A 23,975-nucleotide genomic window follows, 5' to 3' on the forward strand; every position below is an offset into this window, starting at 1 on the left:
AGGGAGAAACGAGGGTGTTTAACTGCAGCTGACAACACTGCGTGTGTTTTAAATGCTGCCACACCTGAGCTTTTGGTTGATGGGTATCATTTTGGGTGAACCAACAGATGTGATCTATCTGGACTCCTGTAAACCTTTGACACCGTCCCCCACAATATTCTTCTCTCTGAACTGGAGAGCGATGGATTTGATGGGTGGACAGTAGGGTGGATAAGAAACTGGTTGGATGGTCGTATTCAAAGAGTAGTGGTCAGTGGCTCAAAGTCCAGATGGAGATCCATGATGAGTGGTGTCCCTCAGGGGTCCGTACTGGCATTGGTGCTGTTCGATATCTTCATCAAAGATATTGAGAGCGAGATTGAGTGCACCCTCAGCAAGTTTGTGGTGGTGTAGTTGCCACAACCGTGTCCTGGGCCATATCAAAAGCATCGTGGACAGCAGGCGAGGGAGGGGATTCTGCTCCTCTGTTCCTCCCTGGTGAGACCTCGTCTGGAGTATTGTCCAGTTCTGGAATCCTCAATGTAAGAAGGATATGGAGCTGTTGGAACAGTTCCAGAGGAGGCTACAAAGATGATCAGAGGCTGGAGCAGCTCCCATCTGAGGACAGGCTGAGAGAGTTGGACTTGTTCAGCCTGGAGAAGAGAAGGCTCCAGGAAGATCTTGTAGTGACCTTCCAGTACCTGAAGGGGCTATAGGAAAGCTGGAGAGGGACTATTCATTAAGACTTGTGGGGACAGGACGAGGGGGAGCAGTTATGAACTGGAGAGGGGCAGATTTATTCTGGACATTAGGAGGAATTCTTTGACCATGAGAGTGGTGAGGCCCTGGCCCAGGTTGCCCAGGGAAGTTGTGGCTGCCCCATCCCTGGAGGTGTTCAAGGCCAGGTTGGATGGGCCTTGGGCAGCCTGATCCAGTGGGATGTCCCTGCCCGTGGCAGAGGGGTTGGAACTGGATGATCTTTAAGGTCGATTCCAACCGTAACTATTCTATGACTCTATGAGAAATGCACTCTTCCTTGTGATATGGGAGGTCACAGTTCTGTGTCTTTTTCCTTTGGCCTGATCTGTTTCTCTGTGTGTTGCAGGACCTGTCTGGCTCAACAGATGATGTCCCCACGGGACATCCTCCTCACCTGCCAGGCATCAGAGGACCCTCCCCATCCTCGGTCGGGTCTCCTGCCAGCGCTGCTCAGTCCCGTTCGGGTCCGCTTTCACCTGCTGCAGTACCAGGTAATGCTGCTTGGCGCGTGTTGGTCTTCTGGCGGGGCTGCTTCGTGCAGCTGGAGAGTGAATTCCAATGGCCAGTGGGGAGGAATTGGCCCCTGTCAGTGCTGTGTGGCTCTTGAGGTCCTGTGATCTCCTTTGTTGGCTTTAAAATGCCTTTAACTGTTAAAGGATGCAGTAGGATGGGTGAGAAGGCTGGTAAAGCCGCACTGTCATCTCGCTGGGTGAGCGTGACTGATGTTGTTCTGGTTTTCCTTCGCTGTGTCTAACATAGCCTGCTCCCCAAGTTGTTTGTAGTTCTGGTATTTAATACTCTTACCTCGTGGCCTTTGTGGTGTGGAATTTTTGTGATTAACCCCTCTCGTGTTTGAGCTGTAGGCAATCAGATGCCACCCCGACCACCCAGCGGCCAGTTGGACAGCATCCTGCATCCTTCCGTGCACCCATCAAGCAAAGCGCAAGATCGCTAATTTTTTTTTTTTTTTTTTTTTAATTAATTTAGAATTTAATTTTAGATATCTTTGTATCTCCTCAGGAGGCTCTCCTGGGCAGCCAAACTGCAGCGCCAACTGTCACAGTCCGGGTAGAAGAGGAAGCATGAACCCCACGAGAGCGGAAGAAGCGGCCGACGCTGCCATGCACACAGCTGCCAAGTCCGTCCAGAGCAGGTGAGGAACGAGGTTTCCCCTGGTCCTTTTCCTGTGCCACATCTCTGTTTCTGAGCTGTGGATGGAATAACCCAAAAGTGGAGTAAGACTGAACATACATTTCTTTGAAGGTTTGCCCTCCTGGGAGACTTGTTCGTCAGTCTTAAGAGTCTAACGCTTGGACGAGCAGGGGTTTTGGAATCCATCATTAATAATATAGTTGGGGAATATTTAATATTCAGGGAAGTGATTCTGCCCCTGTCAGGGAGGTGATTGTGCCCCTGCACTGGTGAGGCTGCCCCTCGAATCGTGTGTTGAGTTATGGGCCCCTCGCTCCAAGAAGGATGTTGAGGCTCTGGAGTGTGTCCAGAGAAGAGCAACGAAGCTGGGGAAGGGGCTGGAGAACAAGCCTTGCGTGGAGCGGCTGAGGGCCCTGGGGTTGTTTAGCCTGGAGAAGAGGAGGCTGAGGGGAGACCTTATTGCTCTCTACAACTCCCTGAGAGGAGGTTTTAGAGAGGGGGGTGCTGGGCTCTTCTCCTCAGTGACAGGGTCAGGACAAGAGGGAATGGCCTCAAGCTGCGCCAGGGGAGGGTCGCAGTGGATATCAGGAGAAAAATTGTCACCAAAAGGGTCATCGAGCCATGTAAACCATTGAAGGTGGCTGGAGTTCTGCACTGCATCTCTACAAAGAAATTATTTTCACTTAAATGTGCAGAGCTGAGGTGTTTGCAGGTCTGTTCTTCGCAGGCAATGACTACAATGAAATTTGTTTTGTGAGTGCAGCAGAACGAGACTGAGGGTGAAACCATTCAGAACTGAACTCCTCTTCCGAACTAGTTTGCATCCCCTTTTCTGTTGAGAAGGAGACTCGAGCTGTAGGGTAGCCAAGCTGTCGGAGAGCACCCGCTCTTTGGCCTTTTGCTGGAAAAGGCAGCTGGGGAAAGTCCGTTTTCCACTTTCTTTTCCTTTCTTTGAGCAAACCTGCTTCTTTGGAGGAGAAGATCTTAATGCTCAGTATTTGGGTAAACATCTTTCTTCCTTGATTTCTCTAGGCCTGCTGGTTGTCCGAATGTGAACCAAGGAGGAGTGACGGGCACTGGAGCTGCTTCTGGCCAGGGAATTGACAGTCCGGCTGGCATGACGAACCCCCAGGGCCCGCCCTGTGCGATGGCTAACAACTCTGCAGGTAAGCCAGGGCCGGCTGTCAGGCATTGCGTTGATTTCATTGTCCCAGACTGAGAATGAGTGTTAAAGATTCTTTTAACTTCCTAGGGATGGCGGCAAGCCCTGAAATTATAGGCCTTGGGGAGGTCGAATTACCATCTACATCTAAAACAAAAAATGAGGCAGATGGGACACCGAGAGCAAAATCCAAGTCAAAGGTAAAATGTTTTGTTTTTTCTCAGGAGTTCCATTCTTTTCAGCATCCAGGGAGATAAAACCGTGACACGGTAACTGGAACAGTGCATCTGTCTGGTAGTGAGTGTGGTTCCTGAGAGAACTTGATTGGGTCCTCCTTACCCTGGAGAGACTTCTTGCTGGAGAGAAGTTGTCCTTGTAGCGTGTGATCTGATTGCTTCTTGCCACTATGATTTAAACTTGATTTGGATGAGCAAGTGGGACACCCTGTTTAGGACTAACGAAATAATGGTCTTGAAATATGTGTTTTGGAGAGGGCTCTGCAGTAAACCACTAAATCCATGTGTTGCAAAGTTCTTCAGGATTTATCAGGGAATAGGGGAGGGGTTTGTTTCTGGCATTCATAAACCTTTCAGAAATGAAGAGGAGTGTTTCCCAGTCCTTTAGGAGTAATCAGTTATACTTGGAAGAGGAAGGAGAATCCTTCCTGCTGCTTTCAGGGTTGTCTTTTCGATCTACAGGAAAGGAAGAAGCAGGGAGTACAAGTGTTTAATGGATCTTGGTTAACGCTTCAGCACAAACCTCTGTTTTCTGGGAAATACAAGAGAAATGAGGTCTGATGAAATTCCAGGATGTGAAAGTAAATCAGGGCCTGTGTGCAGTCTGGTTTGTGGTGAACGTGTGGTAGAGCTGAGTCTTTCCTACAGGAAAGTCCTTTCTGTGGGCAGACTCCTGCCCCCCAGGCTTCCCTGTCGAATCCACAAGGGAACGACCATCCAGCCGCAAGGAATTGGTCTTGGCTTGTGACACTGAAAGACGGATCCAGCTTTGCGTTGGACAGGACTAACGATGGGACGAGTCTTGCCGTGTCGCAGGCCATGCCGTGGGGCGTATCCTCTGGCTCTGAGCAGCTCTCCCCGCTGAGGTTTGGGTTGCCTGTTTCCGAGTAGATCATCTCCTATCTGTGGTGTTTTTCTTCTCCTTGTAGAATTACAAGCGGCCGAGGGACGACGACTACAGCCCACCCGCCAAGAGGCACAAAGGGGAGATGTGCAACATCCCATATAGCGCCGGGCAGGAGCAGACGCCGCAGCAGCTGCCTCCAGCGCAGAGCCAGGAGCCGAGCCAGCAGCAAACGGCGCAGCCATCTCCGCAGGAGGACCTCCCTAACCAGTAGGGGAGCACCTACCCCGCTACTGGTTTATTTGTTTCTTCGTTTTTGTTTTCTTTCTGATCGAGATTTGAAAAAGTTCCACATGTTAAGAATAAATGTACGTTAAATGTACGTTAATGTACATAATATATAATAAATACTTTACGCCTGTGAGGTGTTTGTCAGGGTTTTTTATGAGCAGGACAGGGAGGTGACTTTGGTGCTGGCAGGTCTTGGTGCTGTGATGATGTAGGTCAGCAAGGCATGGAGAACCTTCAGGGTCCTGTGCTTTGGGGCCGCTTTGGAGGCTGATACCACGTGGTCTGGTTTTGCTTTCTCCCTTTGGTTTGTTCTGGTGATGGAGTCTTTGTTTTGTGCTGTGTATGCTCAGGTAGGAGCAGACTTGCAGCAGGAGGGGACGCTGAGACAGAGACGTGTGGTGCGCAGGGTGGAAAAGGCTCGGAAGCCACACACACACACATGCACAGAGCTACCACGTGATGCGTTGCATCAGGGTCTCGGCAGAGACAGGGTCTCGGCTCCTCCAGGCTCCACTGCTCAGCAAAACATTCCTCCTCAGATGATGGGAGGTCCCTTAGAGTCTGGGCTGGAGGGCCCGCAGGAAGGCGCCATGTGGCAAGGGCGTAAGGACATAGGGTACAGCTCTCTGGACCGGCAGAGGACATGTGGGTGATGACCTTGAATTGTTGGATATGTCCTTGAGCAGCGAGGAGTGAGGAGGCAGGGTGTGGCAGAGCTAAAAAGGAAAGAGAAAGCACCAATTAGCAGAGAGCTCGGGGCATGTTAAACCAGCATAGACAGTAGAAAGGGTATGTAATGCTGCTACTTGCAACAATAAAGGTCTTTGGTCAACCTCACACCAGAGTCCGTGAATGCCGGATTGATGAACATGCAGAACCCACCCTTGGAGTCAATGAGCGTGGACATGATGTGTTGAGCCGCTCGGGCACTGCTCGCCCTGGCCAAGGTGGACGAGAACCACTCGGAGTTCACGTTACGTGACTCGTGGCTGTTGGACACCTCTGTGTTGCCTTTGATGAACTCTTTGGTTTCACAAGTGATTTGTGAAGTACTGTTTTTAATTGGCCAGTCATGACAGCTGTGGGATCCGAGACCCCGTGTGCGTGTGCGTGAGTGGAGAACTTAGAAACTGACTGTTGCCCTTTGTTTATGCAAAACCACCTCAGAATCCACTGTCTGCCCTGCGCTGTCCTGCTTCTCCCTTGGGGGAAGACCTTCCCCCTTCTCTCTCCCTTTCCACTGCTCTTCAAATTTGTCCTGAATCCCTTATTAAAGGAATCAAAGTTCTGTCTACATAGAAGACTTTTTTTTTCATTTTAACCAAAGTTACTGTCGTTTACAGTGAGTTTGGGGGGGGAAAGACGACTTGCCCTGTTATGCCATTGACAGGCACCGCTTTCCTAACTGTTTTTAATGGTAAACTCTGAAGGACAAAAGTGACTGCTGAACTCGGTGTGGTTTTATCGCTGTACATTGAAAGGGAGACGCCTCCCTCTGAGCTCTGTCAAATGGACCATTTCATCTCCTTTGCATTTTCTTAGACGCGTGGTGTGGACTTCAGAGGAGGGCGTTTCCAGCAAACAGCCACAGTCCAGGTTGTTCTCCAGCTCGTCCCGGCCGTGAGGGCCGTGCCCGTCTGAAGGAGGCGGCAGAGCCGGCGTGTGGGTCCCCAGCACCTCGGCAGATGTTGGGCTGCGCTCCCCAGAGTGGGATTTGGTGCAGTGACAGCAAAGGCAGTGAGCGCAGCGCGTCCTCCCGCTCGGCTCCCGGCTCTGGGCCTGGGCCTGATCTTGGGCTGCGAGAAAGCTGCAGAGGGGCTGTTCCTAAAGGCCTGTGGGGCCGGGACGAGGGGGAACGGGCACAGACTGGAGAGGGGCAGATTGAGGCTGATAGAAGGAAGAATTTCTTCCCCGTGAGGGTGCTGAGACACTGGCCCAGGTTGCCCAGGGAAGGTGTGGCTGCCCCATCCCTGGAGGGGTTCCAGGCCAGGTTGGATGGGCCTTGGGCAGCCTGAGCCAGTGGGAGGTGTCCCTGCGCATGGCAGAGGGTGGAACGAGATGATCTTTAATGTCCCTTCCAACCCAAACTATTCTATGACTCTACGGATACCTCAGCTCTGGGGGCTCCGTCCGTCAGGTTGTGCTCGGCTCCAGTGTAGGGTTGGTTCACAGCCGTGAGCCATCACAAGGCATGGAAACGTCCCCCTTTCTGCTCAGGTGCAGGTGAAGCAGCTGAGACTGGGGGGGAGCAAAAGCAGCTGCGAGTCCCAGTGCTCCCAGGCCCATGGGAACAGCGCTGAGCCAGTGGGGCTTCCAAAATTCCCACCTATTTCTTTGGCTTCCTGGTTAGAACGGGTTTTTAGATACGTCTGGAGGTTGGAGGAGCACCAAGAGGTGCCCACCCTGATGCTCTCCAAGTGCCTCTGGGATGCAGAAGGAGCAGCTTTCCCAGTAGGACTCCTGTGGCCCAGCTGGTGGAACAGGACCTTTCTGGCGAGCGCCTGCTGCCACCGGCTGGTAATCGCTCTCCACTGCCTTTGTACAGACCTGCCCAGTTTGTGTTCCCGCTCACACCATCGTTTATGCAGCAGCTGTTTTGTTCCCATTCACAGCCTTTTTTCAGCCCAGTTTCCAGAATGAACCACACAGGATTTGTACCTGAGAGCAAAGGGAGATGCAGAACATGGAGAGAAAGACCTCTTTAATAGGAATTAAGACAGTGGCTGAAACCAGATGCTCTCTGTTGTTCAGGTTTCCAAAACCAGAGGGGGGAAATCCCAGTGACGAACTGAGGCAACTTCCAAGCTTGGAATGGAGGCAGTGAGCGGGCAAGACCCTCGCCTCCGGGAGGTGGTGTGGTTTGCGGTGCGCTGCAGGGCCCTGACGCTTCTGCTGCAGGCGCGTCCTGAACAGAAGATGCTGCAGTCTCGGTTGGTTCCTGCTCTGAGGTTTCTCTCCTCAGTCCTGCCCTTTGCAGCCCGAGCTCACTGGTTCTGCTTGGCTGGGAAACCATCTTCTCCTCTGGAGAACCAGCAGTCCAGCTGCATCCAGGGTCACAGGCTGCTGTGAAGTACAATTCCATCCATTTTCTTGTAAGCTGCGCTGCTTTTGCGCCCGGATTGGCAACACAAGAGGCTGAAGTGTCTGTTTATCCCCAGAAGAGGAACAATAATCCCCTCCTGCACATTCCTCCCAAATCTCATTCCCAGAGATGACGTCCTCTGAGCACAGGGAGGGTTTGGCAGCTCCCTCCCCCTCCTACCTGTGCGTGCGGCGACAGGCAGCGCAGAGTCCCGCTGCAGCCCTGGCTCTCCGGAAAGGGAATCAGAAACCCTGACAAACACCTCACAGGCGTAAAGTGTTTATTATATATTATGTACATTAACGTACATTTAACGTACATTTATTCTTAACACGTGGAACTTTTTCAAATCTCGATCAGAAAGAAAACGAAAACGAAGAAACAAATAAACCAGCAGCGGGGTAGGTGCTCCCCTATTGGTTAGGGAGGTCCTCCTGCGGAGATGGCTGCGCCGTTTGCTGCTGGCTCGGCTCCTGGCTCTGCGCTGGAGGCAGCTGCTGCGGCGTCTGCTCCTGCCCGGCGCTATATGGGATGTTGCACATCTCCCCTTTGTGCCGCTTGGCGGGTGGGCTGTAGTCGCCGTCCCTCGGCCGCTTGTAATTCTACAAGGAGAAGAAAAACACCACAGATAGGAGATGATCTACTCGGAAACAGGCAACCCAAACCTCAGCGGGGAGAGCTGCTCAGAGCCAGAGGATACGCCCCACGGCATGGCCTGCGACACGGCAAGACTCGTCCCATCGTTAGTCCTGTCCAACGCAAAGCTGGATCCATCTTTCAGTGTCACAAGCCAAGACCAATTCCTTGCGGCTGGATGGTCGTTCCCTTGTGGATTCGACAGGGAAGCCTGGGGGCAGGAGTCTGCCCACAGAAAGGACTTTCCTGTAGGAAAGACTCAGCTCTACCACATGTTTGTAATTGGTGACTCCTAAAGGACTGGGAAACACTCTTCTCCATTTCTGAATGGTTTATGAATGCCAGAAGCAAAACCCTCACTTGTTCCCTGATTAATCCTGAAGAACCTTTCGGAACCACTATTCCAACACGGATCTGCCCTTGGGACAGTTCAAGCCCAGCCACATCAAGCCTAATTCAATCTTCCTAGCCTGAGCACTTCAACAATGTGGTTTTTACCTTCACACTTTGGATTCAAGCCACATGCTGAGTAGCTCTTTGTAGGACCTGGGGACTTGGTAGGTGACCCAAAAGGTCCATCTGCGTAGGTACCTTCTCCCCAGTTATTCAAGGCCCATAATTGCAACGAGAATGCAGAAATATAGCGTGCCGGGCATCTCTCGGGAATTCTAGAGAGGCTTGAACTCGTGAGTCACAAAAAGGGGAGGACACAAGGAATCTGATAGTGAAGTCCCTTTCGTGGTCGCTGGGTCTCTGCAGGGGATGGCAGCCCCACCATCCAGGCTCCTCCACACAACTTCATAACACATGGATTTAGTGGGTTATTGCAGAGCCCTCTCCAAAACACAGATTTCAAGACCATTATTTCGTTAGTCCTAAACAGGGTGTCCCACTTGCTCATTCAAATCAAGTTTAAATCATAGTCGCAAGAAGCAATCAGATCACACGCTACAAGGACAACTTCTCTCCAGCAAGAAGTCTCTCCAGGGTAAGGAGGAGGAACCCAATCAAGGTCTCTCAGGAACCACACTCACTACCAGACTGATGCACTGTTCCAGTTACCGTGTCACGGTTTTATCTCCCTGGATGCTGAAAAGAATGAACTCCTGAGAAAAACCAAAACATCTTACCTTTGACTTGGATTTTGCTCTTGGTGTCCCGTCTGCATCATTGTCCATTTTAGATACAGGTGTTAATGCAATGCTCCCCAAGGCCTATCATTTCAGGGCTTGCCGCCATCCCTAGGAAGTTAAAAGAATCTTTAACACCCATTTTCAGTCCGACAATGAAATCAATGCAATGCCTGACAGTTGGCCCCAGCTTACCTGCGGAGTTGTTAGACACCTTCCCACCCATCGGATAGGGTGGGCCCTGGGGGTTCATCATGCCAGCCGGACTGTTAATTCCCTGGCCAGAAGGAGCTCCAGTGCCCATCATTCCTCCTTGGTTTATTTTGGGATAACCAGGAGGCCTAGAGAAAGCAAGGAAGAAAGATGTTTACCCAAATACCAAGCATTAAGATCTTCTCCTCCAAAGAAGCAGGTTTGCTCAGAGAAACCTACACAGGAAGTGGAGGACTGACTTTCCCCAGAGCCCTTTTCCAGCAAAAGGCCAAAGAGCGGGTGCTCTCCGACAGCTCGGCTACCCTACAGCTCGAGTCTCCTTCTCAACAGAAAAGGGGATGCAAACTAGTTCAGAAGAGGGAGTTCAGTTCTGAATGGTTTCACCCTCAGTATTGTTCTGCTGCACTCACAAAACAAACTTCATTGTAGTCATTGACTGCGAAGAACAGACCTGCAAACACCTCAGCTCCGCACGTGAAAGCGAGAATCATTTCTCTGTAGAGATGCAGTGCAGAGCTCCCGCCACCTTTAATGGTTTTCGTTTCTTTCCTTTTTGATACTCATCACTTTACATGTATCAGAACCCCCTGTACACAACTGTGGCTCCAGCTCGTCACTCGGGACAGGCTTTGGTGCCTTTATTGCCGTGTGGGCACTGTTGGGAGGCACAGGAACACCAGAGACTGCAGAAGCAGCCCCTAAGTCAGGATAAAGAGCACAAGGCCCAGTCAGACAACTAAAACTGTCTTAAGACTGATGAACAAGTCTTCAAGGAGGGCAAACCTTCAAAGAAATGTATGTTAAGTCTTACTCCACAGATGGTTGCTATTAAGGAGCAAACAGGAGAGGGGTTAATCACAAAAATTCCACACCACAAAGCCCACGAGGCAAGAGTATTAAATGCCAGAACTACAAACAACTTGGGGAGCAGGCTATGTTAGCCACAGCGAAGGAAAACAAGAGCAACATCAGTCACGCTCACCCAGCGAGATGACAGTGCGGCTTTACCAGCCTTCTCACCCATCCTACTGCATCCTTTAACAGTTAAAGGCATTTTAAAGCCAACAAAGAGATCACAGGACCTCAAGAGCCACAAAGCACTGACAGGGGCCAATTCCTCCCCACTGGCCATTGGAATCCACTCTCCAGCTGCACGAAGCAGCCCCACCAGAAGACCAACACGCGCCAAGCAGCATTACCTGGTACTGCAGCAGGTGAAAGCGGACCCGAACGGGACTGAGCAACTCTGGCAGGAGACCCGACCGGGGATGGGGAGGGTCCTCTGATGCCTGGCAGGTGAGGAGACGTACACGGAGAGAAAGGAGACTCAGCTGGGTTACTCTGCTCTCCTTGACTGCTGGATATCCCTGACATGCTTACTCCAGGGCTCAGGGCTCCTTCCGTCCCCATGGGGACATCATCTATTGAGCCAGACAGGTCCTACAACACACAGAGAAGCAAATCAAGCCAAAGGAAAAAGACACGGGACTGTGATCTCCCATATCACAAGGAAGAGCGCATTTCTCATAGAGTCATACAATGAGCTGTTCAAGAGCGAGGGTCACCCATGAGGTGTGTGTTCAGCAGACATGGCACAAGGAGTGGCTCCATATTCCCAGGCTGCAGCAGCGCAGGGGATGTGTGTGACAGAGCACAGGGCTATTGTTCAGGATCCCAGACCACAACTGGCCATCGTACAGCAATTTCCTGATTGAACACTGACCCGCCTTCTCACGCCAGGCCGGCTTGGAAGAACAAGAACCCGTCCACTCTTGAGCAAGACGTCACACATCCCTTCTGCACGTCTCCAGGTGGAAATGAAAGGCTGAGGGTTAGGGGAATCTGTATGAGGTGTGCAGGCACGAAGCAGAGCTGAGCCGCTCGCTACCAGAATAGAAACAGCGAATGAGCCCGGCATCGCGCATAGCGCAACCCACTGTCGGCACAGGCTCCTGTGAGGCTGCATCGGCAGCTCCACGCAGCATCATCTCAAAACAGAGGCTGATTGGTGGCAGAGGGCTCTGCGTGGCCCGGATTGGGCCCAGGTGCTGCAGCACGAGGTGGGGAGTTTCCTCCCGGATCACCGGGGAGGATTAAGCTCAGTTCAAACCCAGAGGAAGAGATGGAAGGAGAGAGAAAATTGCCACATGGACAAATAGCTGAGCAACTCGGAGAAACAGGCTGCAACATGAAACACGTCAAAGGGTGTCTGGAAGGGGAGGGTGACTTTGCAAGCGGCAATCCGAGCTCTTCACTGCTGTAGAAATTATTGGTAAAATTACGAATTAAAACAAACACACACACAGCCTTCCCAAGAAACCACACAAAAGTGATGGTCACAATCACACACACAATGATAAGCTCTGGCAGTGAAGCCTCGGCCAGGAAGAAGGGAATTCCAGCTCCCAGTATCACCACACTATGGGAGAGAATCCCGGTGATCGCACCCGGCCCCGGGGCCGCCACCGCCGGCGGGATCTGCCGGTACTCGCAGTCCTTCATGGCGCTGCCGCGCCCGGAACCGGAACCGGAACCGCCCCGAGATACAGCGGGACCGCCCCGAGCAGCGCCCATAAATGGTCAGGCAACGCCTACAAATGGACAAGCCAGGCCTCTCTCCAGGCCACGCCCCCTTCGCCTCGTCGGGCCCCGCCTCTCGCTCGAAACCCATGGCTGCGAACGCACCGTCCGCTCCTCGCCTGGCCACGCCCCTCGGCCAGCCTGGACACGCCCCCTTTGCGCTGATTGCTCTCGCTGCCACTCATCCCTCTGGCTCCGCCCCTTGCCCCGCGTGGCCACGCACTCATTTAACCACGCCCTTCATCCTGACTGGTCCTGCCCTTCACCCGGCGCTGCCAATCACCCGCTTGGCCCCGCCTCCTATTGCCCTCACCTGCCACCTTCCCGATCCGGCAGTGACCACAGAACCCCCAAACCCATCAGCTGACGGCCTAAAGACACGCTGAGGTTTGCCTATTCCCATTGCACTGATGGAGAAAAAAAACCTGGCAGGTTAAAAACTGCAGGAGAGAGCAGAAAGTGAGTCCCCAGCACAGCAAAAAGACCCAAACAGGCTTGTTGATACTTCCAGACCCCAACTACGGGATTGTGCTTCCTAGTGAGCCACACACAAACATTCTGGGATTGCTCGTATCCTCCTCCGGATCCAGAGCATCCACAGCTCCAGCTAAAGCAGCTGGTGGGAGGCACGTTCTCCTGAATCACGGAGCTGCAATCTTATTTTAAGAGAGGGGATACTTCAGACCAGCTGTAAATTCTATTATAGCACATTCACAGCTGCAAATCCTATTAAAGCACTGCGGCAAAAACGGTCCCAGTGCTTTAAATATTCTTTAAAAAGCAGAAAAGAAGCCTCGTGGCAGGAATGAGGCAGAAAACAAACAGCTTTGAAAAGTCTGTTCCTGTCACGACTTGACGCACCTCATAATGGAAAGCCTTGAAGTCTACAAAGAGCTCAGCCCGCAACCACTGTGCCGGTAGAGAAGATGGTGCCAGGGCTGGAACAACCCCGGAAAGCACCAATGGAAAAAGGACATGGAAAGGCAGAAACAGGTTAAAAATATTTCAGTAGAAAAAGATGCAAAGTCTTAATTCCTATTAGAGAGGTCCTTCTCTCCATGTTCTGCCTCTCCCTTTGCTCTCAGGTACGAATCCTGTGTGGTTCACTCTGGAAACTGGGCTGAAAAAAGGCTGTGAATGGGAACAAAACAGCTGCTGCATAAACGATGGTGTGAGCGGGAACACAAACTGGGCAGGTCTGTACAAAGGCAGTGGAGAGCGATTACCAGCCGGTGGCAGCAGGCGCTCGCCAGAAAGGTCCTGTTCCACCAGCTGGGCCACAGGAGTCCTACTGGGAAAGCTGCTCCTTCTGCATCCCAGAGGCACTTGGAGAGCATCAGGGTGGGCACCTCTTGGTGCTCCTCCAACCTCCAGACGTATCTAAAAACCCGTTCTAACCAGGAAGCCAAAGAAATAAGTGGGAATTTTGGAAGCCCCACTGGCTCAGCGCTGTTCCCATGGGCCTGGGAGCACTGGGACTCGCAGCTGCTTTTGCTCCCCCCCAGTCTCAGCTGCTTCACCTGCACCTGAGCAGAAAGGGGGACGTTTCCATGCCTTGTGATGGCTCACGGCTGTGAACCAACCCTACACTGGAGCCGAGCACAACCTGACGGACGGAGCCCCCAGAGCTGAGGTATCCGTAGAGTCATAGAATAGTTTGGGTTGGAAGGGACATTAAAGATCATCTCGTTCCACCCTCTGCCATGCGCAGGGACACCTCCCACTGGCTCAGGCTGCCCAAGGCCCATCCAACCTGGCCTGGAACCCCTCCAGGGATGGGGCAGCCACACCTTCCCTGGGCAACCTGGGCCAGGGCCTCAGCACCCTCACGGGGAAGAAATTCTTCCTTCTATCAGCCTCAATCTGCCCCTCTCCAGTCTGTGCCCGTTCCCCCTCGTCCCGGCCCCACAGGCCTTTAGGAACAGCCCCTCTGCAGCTTTCTCGCAGCCCAAGATCAGGCCCAGGCCCAGAGCCGGGAGCCGAGCGGGAGGACGCGCTGCGCTCACTGCCTTTGCTGTCACTGCACCAAATCCCACTCTGGGGAGCGCAGCCCAACATCTGCCGAGGTGCTGGGGACCCACACGCCGGCTCTGCCGCCTCCTTCAGACGGGCACGGCCCTCACGGCCGGGACGAGCTGGAGAACAACCTGGACTGTGGCTGTTTGCTGGAAACGCCCTCCTCTGAGGGGAGAGTCCACACCAGAGTCCCGGCGCTGCTCGGGGCGGTCCCGGTGTCTGTCGGGGCGGTCCCGGTGAATCTCGGGGCGGTCCCGGTGTCTCTCGGGGCGGTCCCGGTGTCTCTCGGGGCGGTCCCGGTGTATCTCGGGGCGGTTCCGGTTCCGGGCGCGGCGGCGCCATGAAGGACTGCGAGTAGCGGCAGATCCCGCCGGGGGTGGCGGCCCCAGGGCCGGGTGCGATCGCCTCCCCGCCGCCGCCCCGCCTCGGCCCGGTGCCGCCCGCGGGCCCCGCCGCAAGTGGGAGGTGTTCCCGGGCCTCCCCCGGTTGTGCTGCGGCGGGCGGCTCCTGCTGGCCCGGCACAGCGGTGTCTTCGCCCTCACCCTCGGGCTGATCGTGGGCACCAGCGGCCTCTTCTTCGCCTTCGAGTGAGTGCGGGGCTGGGCCCCCCCGGGGTCGGGATGCTCCGCAGCGCCGGGGCCGTTCCCAGCCCCGAGCCCCGAGCCCCGAGCCCCTTTCCCGATGGGGGAAGCCGGGGGGGGAGCTGGGAACCCCCCCGCGCCGTGGTGGTGGGAGGGGGTGGGATGGGGACCCCTCTGTACCCCCTGTGTGCCCCTCGAAGGACCCTCCCTGTCATCCCGGGACCCCCTTTATCCATCCTCCCCCCCAGGAATCCACCACTCTCCCATCTCCCACCATAGAAGGTACTCCTTTCTATCCCCCTCATCCCTTGTGAAGAGACCCTCTGCTATCCCCTCTCCTGCCCCCTGATAGTCCCCCCTCCCCTGGGGACCCTCCCACTATCCCTCCATTTCCCCCAAGAGACCCTCTGCTATCCCCCTCAAGGGACATCCCCTGTCCCCCCAAGGTGACCACCTTCTTCCCCCCAAGGGACTCCCCGCTATCCCCTCTCCTGCCCCCTGATAGTCCCCCCTTCTCCCTCCCTTCTCCCACCCCCCAGATGCCCCCCAGCCCCACTTTGTGGCAGTCACTGCCTCCCCTCTGCCTGCCCTGAGGTGGGTTTATACGGAGGGCAGAGGCCTTCTTTGCTCCTCCTGGCTTGGGGAAGGGGTTTAACATCCCCCCCCAGGATGTCCGTCCCCCCCGGTCTCTAAATCTACACCACCACCACCCAGCACCCCCCCCCCCCCCCCCCCCCCCCCGGTCTCTAAATTCCCCTCAGTCTCCCCTCCTGCTTCCAAGAACCGGTCTGGAATGGCAGCCAGGAAACCCCCCGGGCTGGTGGGGTTTGTCCATAGTGGAGGCAGGACTGAGGTTCCTGCTCGATGCTGAAACCTTTTTGGGTCCTGAGGAGCTCTGGAGCTTTGCCTTGTGGGGAGGAGGCAGCTGCTTCTCCCCCAACCCCTTTTCCTTTGGGAAAGCTGGTCCAGGGGTGCTCCTGGCTTCTGCATCCCAAGGGAATGGAGAGTGAGAGCACCCCGTTACATCCCTAGAGGAGCTGGGGAAGGAGCACTGCTGGGTTTTGACACCTCGGAGGGTTCCTGCTGTTCCTCCTCTGCATCTCCATCTCCCACCCTTATGATCCCCCTGCAGTTCCCCTCATTGCTCCCCCGAGGAACCCCCACTCTCACCAACCCCCTGCAAGTCACTCCGGTTATCCCTGGACCCCCTTTATCCATTCTCCGCTCCTGAAGGACCCCCATCAACCCCCCAAAATGCAAATGTGATGCAGAGCTTTCCCAGCTTGTGCTTTTGCTGAGCAGAGGGAGTCTCCAGCTCCCTGTCCCTGGTGAATAATCAAGTGCCAGCACACCCGGTGACAACTTCGTGTCCCTAAAAATGCTCAATGTTGACCTTGAGGAGGAGGAACCTTCTCGTTCTCCTGACAAACGCATGTCAGGTTTCCCTGACCTCTGCCTGGAACACAGACGTGCTGTGTCCTCCCCTGCTGGGATGGGAACGAGTCCCTGGAGCTTGGTGCTGCTGCGGTTACCCTGATTTCTGTAACCCGGACACTTAGAGCAGAGCAGGAACCACCCGTGCGTTTCCAGATGTTGTTGCCCCCTTGTGTTGCGCTCCCTTAGGCACACGGAGATGAGTTGGTGTTACTGGCACTTGAACTCTGCTGCTTTTATGCTCACTATTTCTAAATGGCTTTATTTGCTTGAAGCGTTGGGCCAACAGCGCTTCCTCTTGGCATCGCAGCAGCATTGCCATTGAGCAGAGAAGGGAAAGACCCCAATAACGCTGCAAGGAGCTGACTGGAGTTCCTGGCTGCCCACCCTGCAACGACTCCTGGAGGCTGAGCTGCCTCTGAGCTTCTGGTTAAAATCAAGAGAGCCCGTGCCAATGCCGTCCCCTGCCAGGAAGCCGCTCGGGGTGATGCGGGGCTGGTGCCGGTTTGACCGTTCCTTCTCGCCCTTGCAGACAGCATGGGGACCTCTACTTACCGCCCGCCAGCCCGCACGATGGAAGTGGTCAACAACAAGTATGTGGTGAAACTCAAGTACTGCTACACGTGCAAAATGTTCCGTCCTCCGCGCACCTCACACTGCAGCGTCTGCGACAACTGTGTGGGTAAGCTGGAAAGCGGGAAGGTACTGTGTCTCGTGTGTGTGGCCTGTTCTGTTCCTGGACAGATTGCTTTTGGTTCTTGTGAAGGGAGATACTGAGCAGTCTTTCTTCTTGCCGCTGCAAATGAAAGTGACACCAATGCAGTGGGTCGTTGTCCAAGACTCCGTGTCTCTGCTTTCTCCGTTTCTGGGAGGATTGCGCCATGAATTACTGAGTTCAGTTCTGGAGTCCTCAGGACGGGAAGGACTTGGATCTGTTGGAGTGAGTCCATAGGAGGCCATGGAGATGATCCAAGGGCTGGAGCCCCTCCCGTACAAGTACAGGCTGAGAGAGTTGCGGTTGTTCCGCCTGGAGAAAGGAAGGCTTAGGGGAGACCTTAGAGCAGCTTCCAGTCCCAAAAGGGGCTCCAGGAAAGCTGGGGAGAGGCTCTGGATCAGAGAGGGCAGGGAGAGGACAAGAGGGGATGATTTTGGCCTGAAAGAGGGGAGATTGACGTGAGGTCTTAGGGAGAAATGTTTTGCTGTAAGGGTGGGGAGGCCCTGGGCCACGTTGCCCAGAGCAGCGGTGGCTGCCCCATCCCTGGAGGGGTTCAAGGCCAGGCTGGATGGGGCTTGGAGCAGCCTGATCTGGTGGGAGGTGTCCTTGCCCATGGCAGGGGTGGAACTGGCTGGGCTTTGGGGTCCTTACCAACCCAAACCGTTCTGTGATTCCATGAAATGTGTTTGAAGCCCCACCAAATGCAAGGTTTGGTGCAGGCTCCTCGTTGTCTGTGACCTTGGTGTTGCCAGGCTGGTAGAGCTACCACCACAGCTGTGCTGTAAGGACACATCCTGCAAGCAAAGCACTGTTCAGCGTTAATTGGTTTGAAGAGCATCACCAAGAGTGTTGTTTGGGGAAGCCCTGGGAGCCGAGAGGTGTTAATAGTATCATTACAGAGCTGTGTTTGGCCAGGGAGATCCCATTCCCTGGATGGCTGCTGGGAAAAAGCTTCCTCATCTTGTTTCTACTGCTAGAACTCGGTATCTTTCGTTTGCAGAAGATCTACCCAAAGGACCTATTGGGACGAAGGTGTGGTGGAGGAAAGGAGCAATGTTTAACTGGGCTGGCTTTAAGTTTACAGGAGCACCAGGTAGTTAGAAGTTGGTGGCTGAAGCCATGAGAAACTGTCCTATATTGCTGTCAGGTTTGGGTATGTCGAGCTTATGGGCGTGAGGCAGAGCAGCCCAGCCTGCTTCTGCACTGGGGTGCTTGTTTCCCACAGGGATGGCTGTGAGGAAGGTGACTGCTGGGTGCTAAGTGGTCCCATTGCAAGCTGCGTGTATTGTCTTGCTTATTCTGAGGGACCAGAGGAGGCTGCTGGATTTCTTGAGTTTAAAAAAGGAAGAGGCAAAGGCAAAAAGGAAGCCCGCACCTTGATGGGGACGTTGTCAGCCACACTTGTTGTTGAAAGTGCCCTGGTGAAACCCTTTGTGTGCATCAATGTGGTGTTGGCTGTCTGTCTTTTGGGAGCATCTTCATCCACCACAAGAGGATTTTTTGTTTTCTCTGAACTTGAATTTCCTCCTGGCCTCTTCCATCTCTTTAGAACCAGACTGTCGTGGGAAGAGAGGCCATGGAGTACGACCCGGAGCTGGCCCTTCAGGAGGCTATAAAGGGCAGTGGGCTTAGGCTGGGGTGTTGACCTCAGCACAGCCAGTTGCACCTTAAATAGATGAGATGGAAGTGTTGCTCCCTGGAGGATGAGCAGTGTTTCCTCATGAATGAGGATGGAAAGGTCTATGCTTGTTTATTGGCTTGAACTGTCTGGACTGGTGGTGGAGGAATTGGAACCACTTGTGCATTGAGTTTTGGGAGATGGGGACAGGCATGGCGAGTGTCTAAAGTGTGAACTTGAGGGGTGAGAGCAACCTGCAGCTGCAGGTAGGGTCAGTGGAGCCCCCTGCGATGCCTATTGGTCGTCGCTGTGTTCTGTGCCCGCCCCCCCAAAGTCAGTTGTGGGCGTTGCCCTGCTACCCTGGGGATGCTCAGGAGGAAGGGGCAGTTAGACTGTCAGTTAGAGTGAGTCTGTCAGGTGGTGTGGTGGTGGCAGCCAGGCTGGTGGTGGTGCATCTGCACAGTTTGGTGGCTGCTTGAAGCCATGCCTCGTACGCGCATGCAGTTTGACTGTGTGTACCCATGGTGCATCTGCAAGAACCGCCGCCATGGGCCAAAGGAGCAGACACAGTCAGGAATTCGTAGACCTCGCACTCCAGGATTATGCAGTCCAAGGCCTGGTACACCGAGACCTCGCACTCCGGGAGCACACAGTCCAAGGCCTCGTACCCCAGAAGCGCATGCACGGAGAGAGCGCTCCGTGGAAGCGCATGCACGGAGAGAGCGCTCCGTGGAAGCGCAGTCTCGGAGAGAGCGCTCCACGGAAGCGCATGCACGGAGAGAGCGCTCCGTGGAAGCGCAGTCTCGGAGAGAGCGCTCCACGGAAGCGCATGCACGGAGAGAGCGCTCCACGGAAGCGCATGCACGGAGAGAGCGCTCCGTGGAAGCGCAGTCTCGGAGAGAGCGCACTCCGGAAGCGCAGTCTCGGAGAGAGCGCACTCCAGAAGCGCAGTCTCGGAGAGAGCACACTCCAGAAGCGCAGTCTCGGAGAAAGCGCACGCCAGAAGCACATTCTCCGAGAGCGCATGCTAAGAGACATCGCGTTGAGAGGATTATCTTGGTCAAGGTACTGGTACCATGGTAGTGCAGGCAGTGTAACTCCAGTAGAGCCATTTGAAGAGTTGGGAGAGGTTTGGGCTGGGGAAGGGCTGAGAGGTGGGAGGTTGAATCCTGCGCCCGTGGAGACAGTGTGGATGCGGTGTGTTGGTGGTTCTGGATGTTGGGGCTGCCAGGATCTGACCCAGCCTGAGCTCTTGGTAGCTCCGGAGGATGTGGGAGGGACTAGAAATAGCAAAGGTGAGCACAGCCTCTCCACTTTGAGGGTTGCTTTTTGGAAGCATTAATGCTTGGTTGATCGCGGCTTTTGCAATCAAGACACGGTGTTTTTCCTGCGTTGTTTTCCATTTGCCATGACTCCTGTGTAGAGGTTCCCTGCCTGCCTTGGCATGGTTGGTGTTTCCCAGCAGGTTGAAAGGCACTGGGAAACAAACTGGGAAAGCTGCTGACTTGGAACCCGGGTCCTTTCCCTGAGTCGCTGTTGGTGTCACCAGCCTGTTAAGCTCCTGCTGCTGTCACCAATTTCCAGCTTGTTGAACTTGGTAGAAGGGGTACAGAAGGGTTGGGGAAGGATGGGTGGTTTTATTCTCTCCCCTGATTTCAGTGATTTATATCCAATATGACCATGATTACAGCTGAATGATTCCTAGGGAAAATGACTCCCCTTTCCCAGCGTTGTCTGTCACTAATACCAGTTTTCTAGCCAACATAGTGATAGGATGAGAGGAAATGGCCTCAAGTGAGAGGGAGAGGGATTCCAGCACGCTGCCCCACCCCTTCGCCTTCCACCTCCACCGCTACGTCACCACAACACAAGCACACGTGTGCTCGTACTGTTGGTGTCATTCATTCAGTGCCAAGATTGCTTCAAAACATTCCCTTGGCCCCAGTTCCAACAGGAGTACAGCTGGGATGTGTTAGATTTTAGGCAGTCTGCCCTCAATTTGAGATGAGTTATAAATAGCAGTGCCGACTTCCTTAACTACCCCTTTTCCAGGTAAAATGCAGGTTAATTACTGTGGGAATCAATTAGGGCTTCTCGTGCTTAAACAGCCGGGAATGCTTTGTATTATTTTTTATCAGAAAAAATGGACAACAAATCTGGTCAGGAGAAGATTTCAGACCCAAGGCGAGAGCTTAGGGCTTTTTTATTATATATGAATTTTTGGCCTTTCTATTTTTTGGGGCAGTTGTGGCCAGTACTCACAGTTGCCAATAATTAAGCAACGCTGATTTGAAACCAGTGAGTTCCATAAGTGGCTTTTTCCTTTTCTTTTTTCTTTGACATAATAAATACAAATAGGTAATAAGATGATTGGGAAAATCAAAATTGCATTTTTCTGCACTCAATCAGACAGGAGAAGGAAGGAGGTGTCTCTTTGGGGGTGGTGAAGGAGAGGTTTGGCTTGCCAAAAGCTGGGAAGCACTCCTGGTGGCACCGCTTTTACGTACCAAAGAAGATAATGTGGGGAGGGAGGAGATGTCAGTGATCTCAGGTGATACCCACAAGGCGAGGCTTAGGGACAATTGCTTGGAAGATGTACACAATTTGCATCCCTTGGGGTATTGAAGCTCCATATGGGTGCTCCCATTCAGGAGGAGAGTCACTGTAGTTCTGGGATCAATCTGCCACCATCAAAGACATGTTTTTTTTCCCTGACCCCCTGAGTGGAAGCTCCTCTTGAGAGCATGGCACAAACCCCTTTGGGTGCATGGCATGGGCTGTGGGGGATGGCAGGGACCGAGGGCTCCTCCAGGCTCCCTCCTCGGGGGTCCTGCAGCGTCCCTCCATGTTTGTCCTTAGCAGCAGCATCTGTGATAACCTGAATGTAGCTTTTTAGTATTGGTATGGACCAAAATGGAAGCGTCCAGCCCAACTGAGTGTGGCCGAGCATCTCAAATCCTCCGCAACAGAGGATTGTCCTGGTGCCACGCACACGGTTGTGTGTGAACGGCTTCCGTAGGGCGGCAAACGCCGTGTTTCCAGGTGTGTCGAGGCTGGAGTGGAGAGGAGGAGGGGACGTGGACCTGGTTCTTCATTGATCTGTGCCATATTCATGCCAATTGAAGGAAGCCTGCTTTGGTTTGCAGGAGTAGCCCCCCTTACCAGCAGCAAGGTGCTTTTCCCACCATCTCCTTTACATTCCCTCCTGTGCTCCTGTTGCCCCACAAGCGCCCCATGAGCTCCCCGTGGTGCCCCTGGTCCCGTGGGTTGGCGCGGGGTGGTTTTCCTGGCAGGCGCAGCAGCCAGCTGGTCAGACAAATGTTTTCAGGGTCTGTGCGTTGGGCCTTCAAGCTGTGCTCCCTTGGCAGTTGGGTTGGATTTTCCAAAGTTTAGCGTACTGCATGGACTTTTTTTTTTTCTCCCTTCCCCCTAGGAGGGTGGATTCTGCAAAGACAACTGAGAAACTGTGGTGGTGTCTGGGCTTCTTTGGGGTTTCCAGCGGGAGCTGGCTCTGTGCTCTTTGCCTGTACAGCCCTGCAGTGCCACTCCTCAAGCACCTGAGCTGAGCAAGAGAGGGTGGATCTGTACAAATACCACCGCGGGGCTGGTTGCAGGAAGGGGTGGTGTAAAAGAGTCCATTGTCCTGGAGATCTGGTGGAAGACAACTAATTGGTATTAGTTAAGTCATCAGGACATCAGCGACCAATCTGTATTCAGTCCGAGGTGGGGGTTAAAGACTGTGCCTGGGATTCATTTAGAGGTCACTATGCCCAAACCAGTCCTTGCTTTAGGTGGAAAACTGGCATTTGGAGGTTTGTAGCATTTTCAGGAATTCTGGTGGACTCGTGTCCTGGCCTGGCTCCAGGCAGGGGTAGTGCAGGTCAGGGCGTCCTTGGAAAGTTGCATTCATTCACTCATCGCATCCTGCCTGCTCTGAAACCCAGGACCTGGCTTTCAAGCCTGACAAATTACTTTTTCATGGATCTGGAGAAATTTGATGTAGAAACGTTTATTCTACAAAAGGCCACAGACACAAAGCACGTGTGAAAAAAGGCAAAAGTGGAACTGCAGTCTGGAATGCTGTGGATGTCAGTGGCTGTGCCCAGTGTTACTGCATCAATATGAGTTAATTGAAACGTGTAAGTGTAAATGAACTGCCTGTAGTGTTTTGGGAGGCCTTGTTATATGTTTCATATATGTTCATATAACATGTTCATATGTTCATATAACATATGTTATATGTTTTATATGTTATATAAGCAGTGTTTCTCGTGAATATTTAAGTTTTCAGCCTAAATTTACCTTGTTATGGACTGTCTGGACACTGAACTACCAGCTACTATGGGGAAAAGCCGCTTACACTGATAATCCATCTTTCTTACTGATCCTTCCCTGGTTCTTGCCTGTCCTGTGGCCACAGGAGAGATGTCGGCATTCAATGACTTCTCGTTCGATGTGTTTTGTGAAAGGTCTGTAGGTTCTAGGAAGAGGCAGATGAGCTTCTGCTGCTCTGCACCAACGTGTTGTGAAGCTATAGTAGCCTTCGAGTGTGGAAAGGGGCTTCAGGAAAGCTGGGGAGGGGCTCTTGATCAGGGAGGGCACCGAAGGGACAAGACGGAAGGATTTTAAGCTGAAAGAGGGGGAGATTGAGATGAGATCTTAGAAGAGATGCTTCCCAGAACAGTGGTGGCTGCCCCACTGCTGGAGGTGTTCAAGGCCAGGTTGGATGGGGCTTTGAGCAACCTGACCTAGTGGAAGGAGTTGGGAACTGGATGGGCTTTGAGGTCGATTCCAACCCAAACCATTCTACGATTCTGTGATTCTATGAAGTTTTCTTCTGGGGTTTTGGGATTTTGTGAACAATTCCTGTGTGTAGCTGGATGTACCTCACATGTCACAACTTGCCTTGCAGCCTTCAAGCGCCACAGATCAGATGGGGAGGATGAAGCCTCAGCCGTATGGAGGAACCAACGCCCCCCCACAAGAGCAGGGAGCTCAGGCGGGGCCACAGCAAGGACACGGCTCTCCAGGACAGCCCGACGGGTCACAGACTGCTCAGCAGCAGCAGTCTGCCTCCTCCCAGCAGCGCTTCCTCTCTCCTCAGGTAGGTCTGCTCTGCTTTGTTTCCATCTGTAAGGAATCCTTAAAGAAACTTGGGCAAATCCTTTCCTTTGCGCGTTCATGTTAGTTGAACTAAGGTCAGCGAGCTGGTTGGAATGATGATGGTAGTGACTGTGCTGCCTTCTCTCTTGTGTCGAGAGCTGTATCTCAGAGATGTGGTGGTTGTAACAGGTTAAGCTGTGCTAATGCAGCAGTTTGGAGGACTGGTGTTGTGTAAATGCTGCCGGTTGGCGATAGCAGTCTGAAGGATTTTTGTACTGGAGTGGTTGTGGCTGTGAAAGTTCTCCAAGGGCTGTAGAGAACTGCTTGGATTAGCACAGTAGCAGAGCACAGTTTGCAGAGCAGCACAGAGATGGTGATGGGAGAGTTTGCTCTGAAATGTAAAGCTCTGCTTTAGGGAGGAGAAATAAAGCAGCAAATGCAGGG

At 53.4% G+C, this 23,975-nt stretch overlaps 1 protein-coding gene and 1 long non-coding RNA gene across 13 annotated transcripts in view; one reads left to right on the forward strand and one right to left on the reverse strand.

Moving 5' to 3' along the window:
* The first annotated feature begins 1,090 nt into the window (after nt 1-1,090).
* LOC128854320 (AT-rich interactive domain-containing protein 1A-like) overlaps nt 1,091-23,975 on the forward strand; it is a 132,963-nt gene continuing 110,078 nt past the window's right edge. For 5 of the 11 annotated variants that reach the window (XM_054086737.1, XM_054086739.1, XM_054086729.1 and 2 more), the window contains exons 1-3: nt 14,360-14,667; nt 16,628-16,797; nt 23,341-23,532. In XM_054086737.1, coding sequence (XP_053942712.1) covers nt 16,633-16,797; nt 23,341-23,532 — 357 coding nt within the window. In that variant the 5' untranslated portion in view covers nt 14,360-14,667; nt 16,628-16,632. Of the gene's footprint in view, nt 1,892-2,922; nt 3,057-14,358; nt 14,668-16,627; nt 16,798-23,340; nt 23,533-23,975 lie in introns of those variants that run through there. The other 6 variants (XM_054086730.1, XM_054086733.1, XM_054086738.1 and 3 more) reach the window with 4 other exon arrangements.
* LOC128854326 (uncharacterized) lies at nt 4,414-14,194 on the reverse strand. Of its 2 annotated transcripts, XR_008453367.1 has the most exons (5): nt 11,208-14,194; nt 10,684-10,924; nt 9,467-9,612; nt 9,272-9,382; nt 4,414-8,107 (listed from the first exon to the last, which is right to left on the reverse strand). It is a non-coding gene; the product is annotated as an uncharacterized LOC128854326 (long non-coding RNA). The 2 variants fall into 2 exon arrangements; XR_008453366.1 differs by having other exon boundaries at nt 10,684-14,190.

The sequence above is a fragment of the Cuculus canorus genome, chromosome 22 (genome assembly GCF_017976375.1).
Source record: "Cuculus canorus isolate bCucCan1 chromosome 22, bCucCan1.pri, whole genome shotgun sequence".
Classification (NCBI taxonomy): Eukaryota; Metazoa; Chordata; class Aves; order Cuculiformes; family Cuculidae; genus Cuculus; species Cuculus canorus.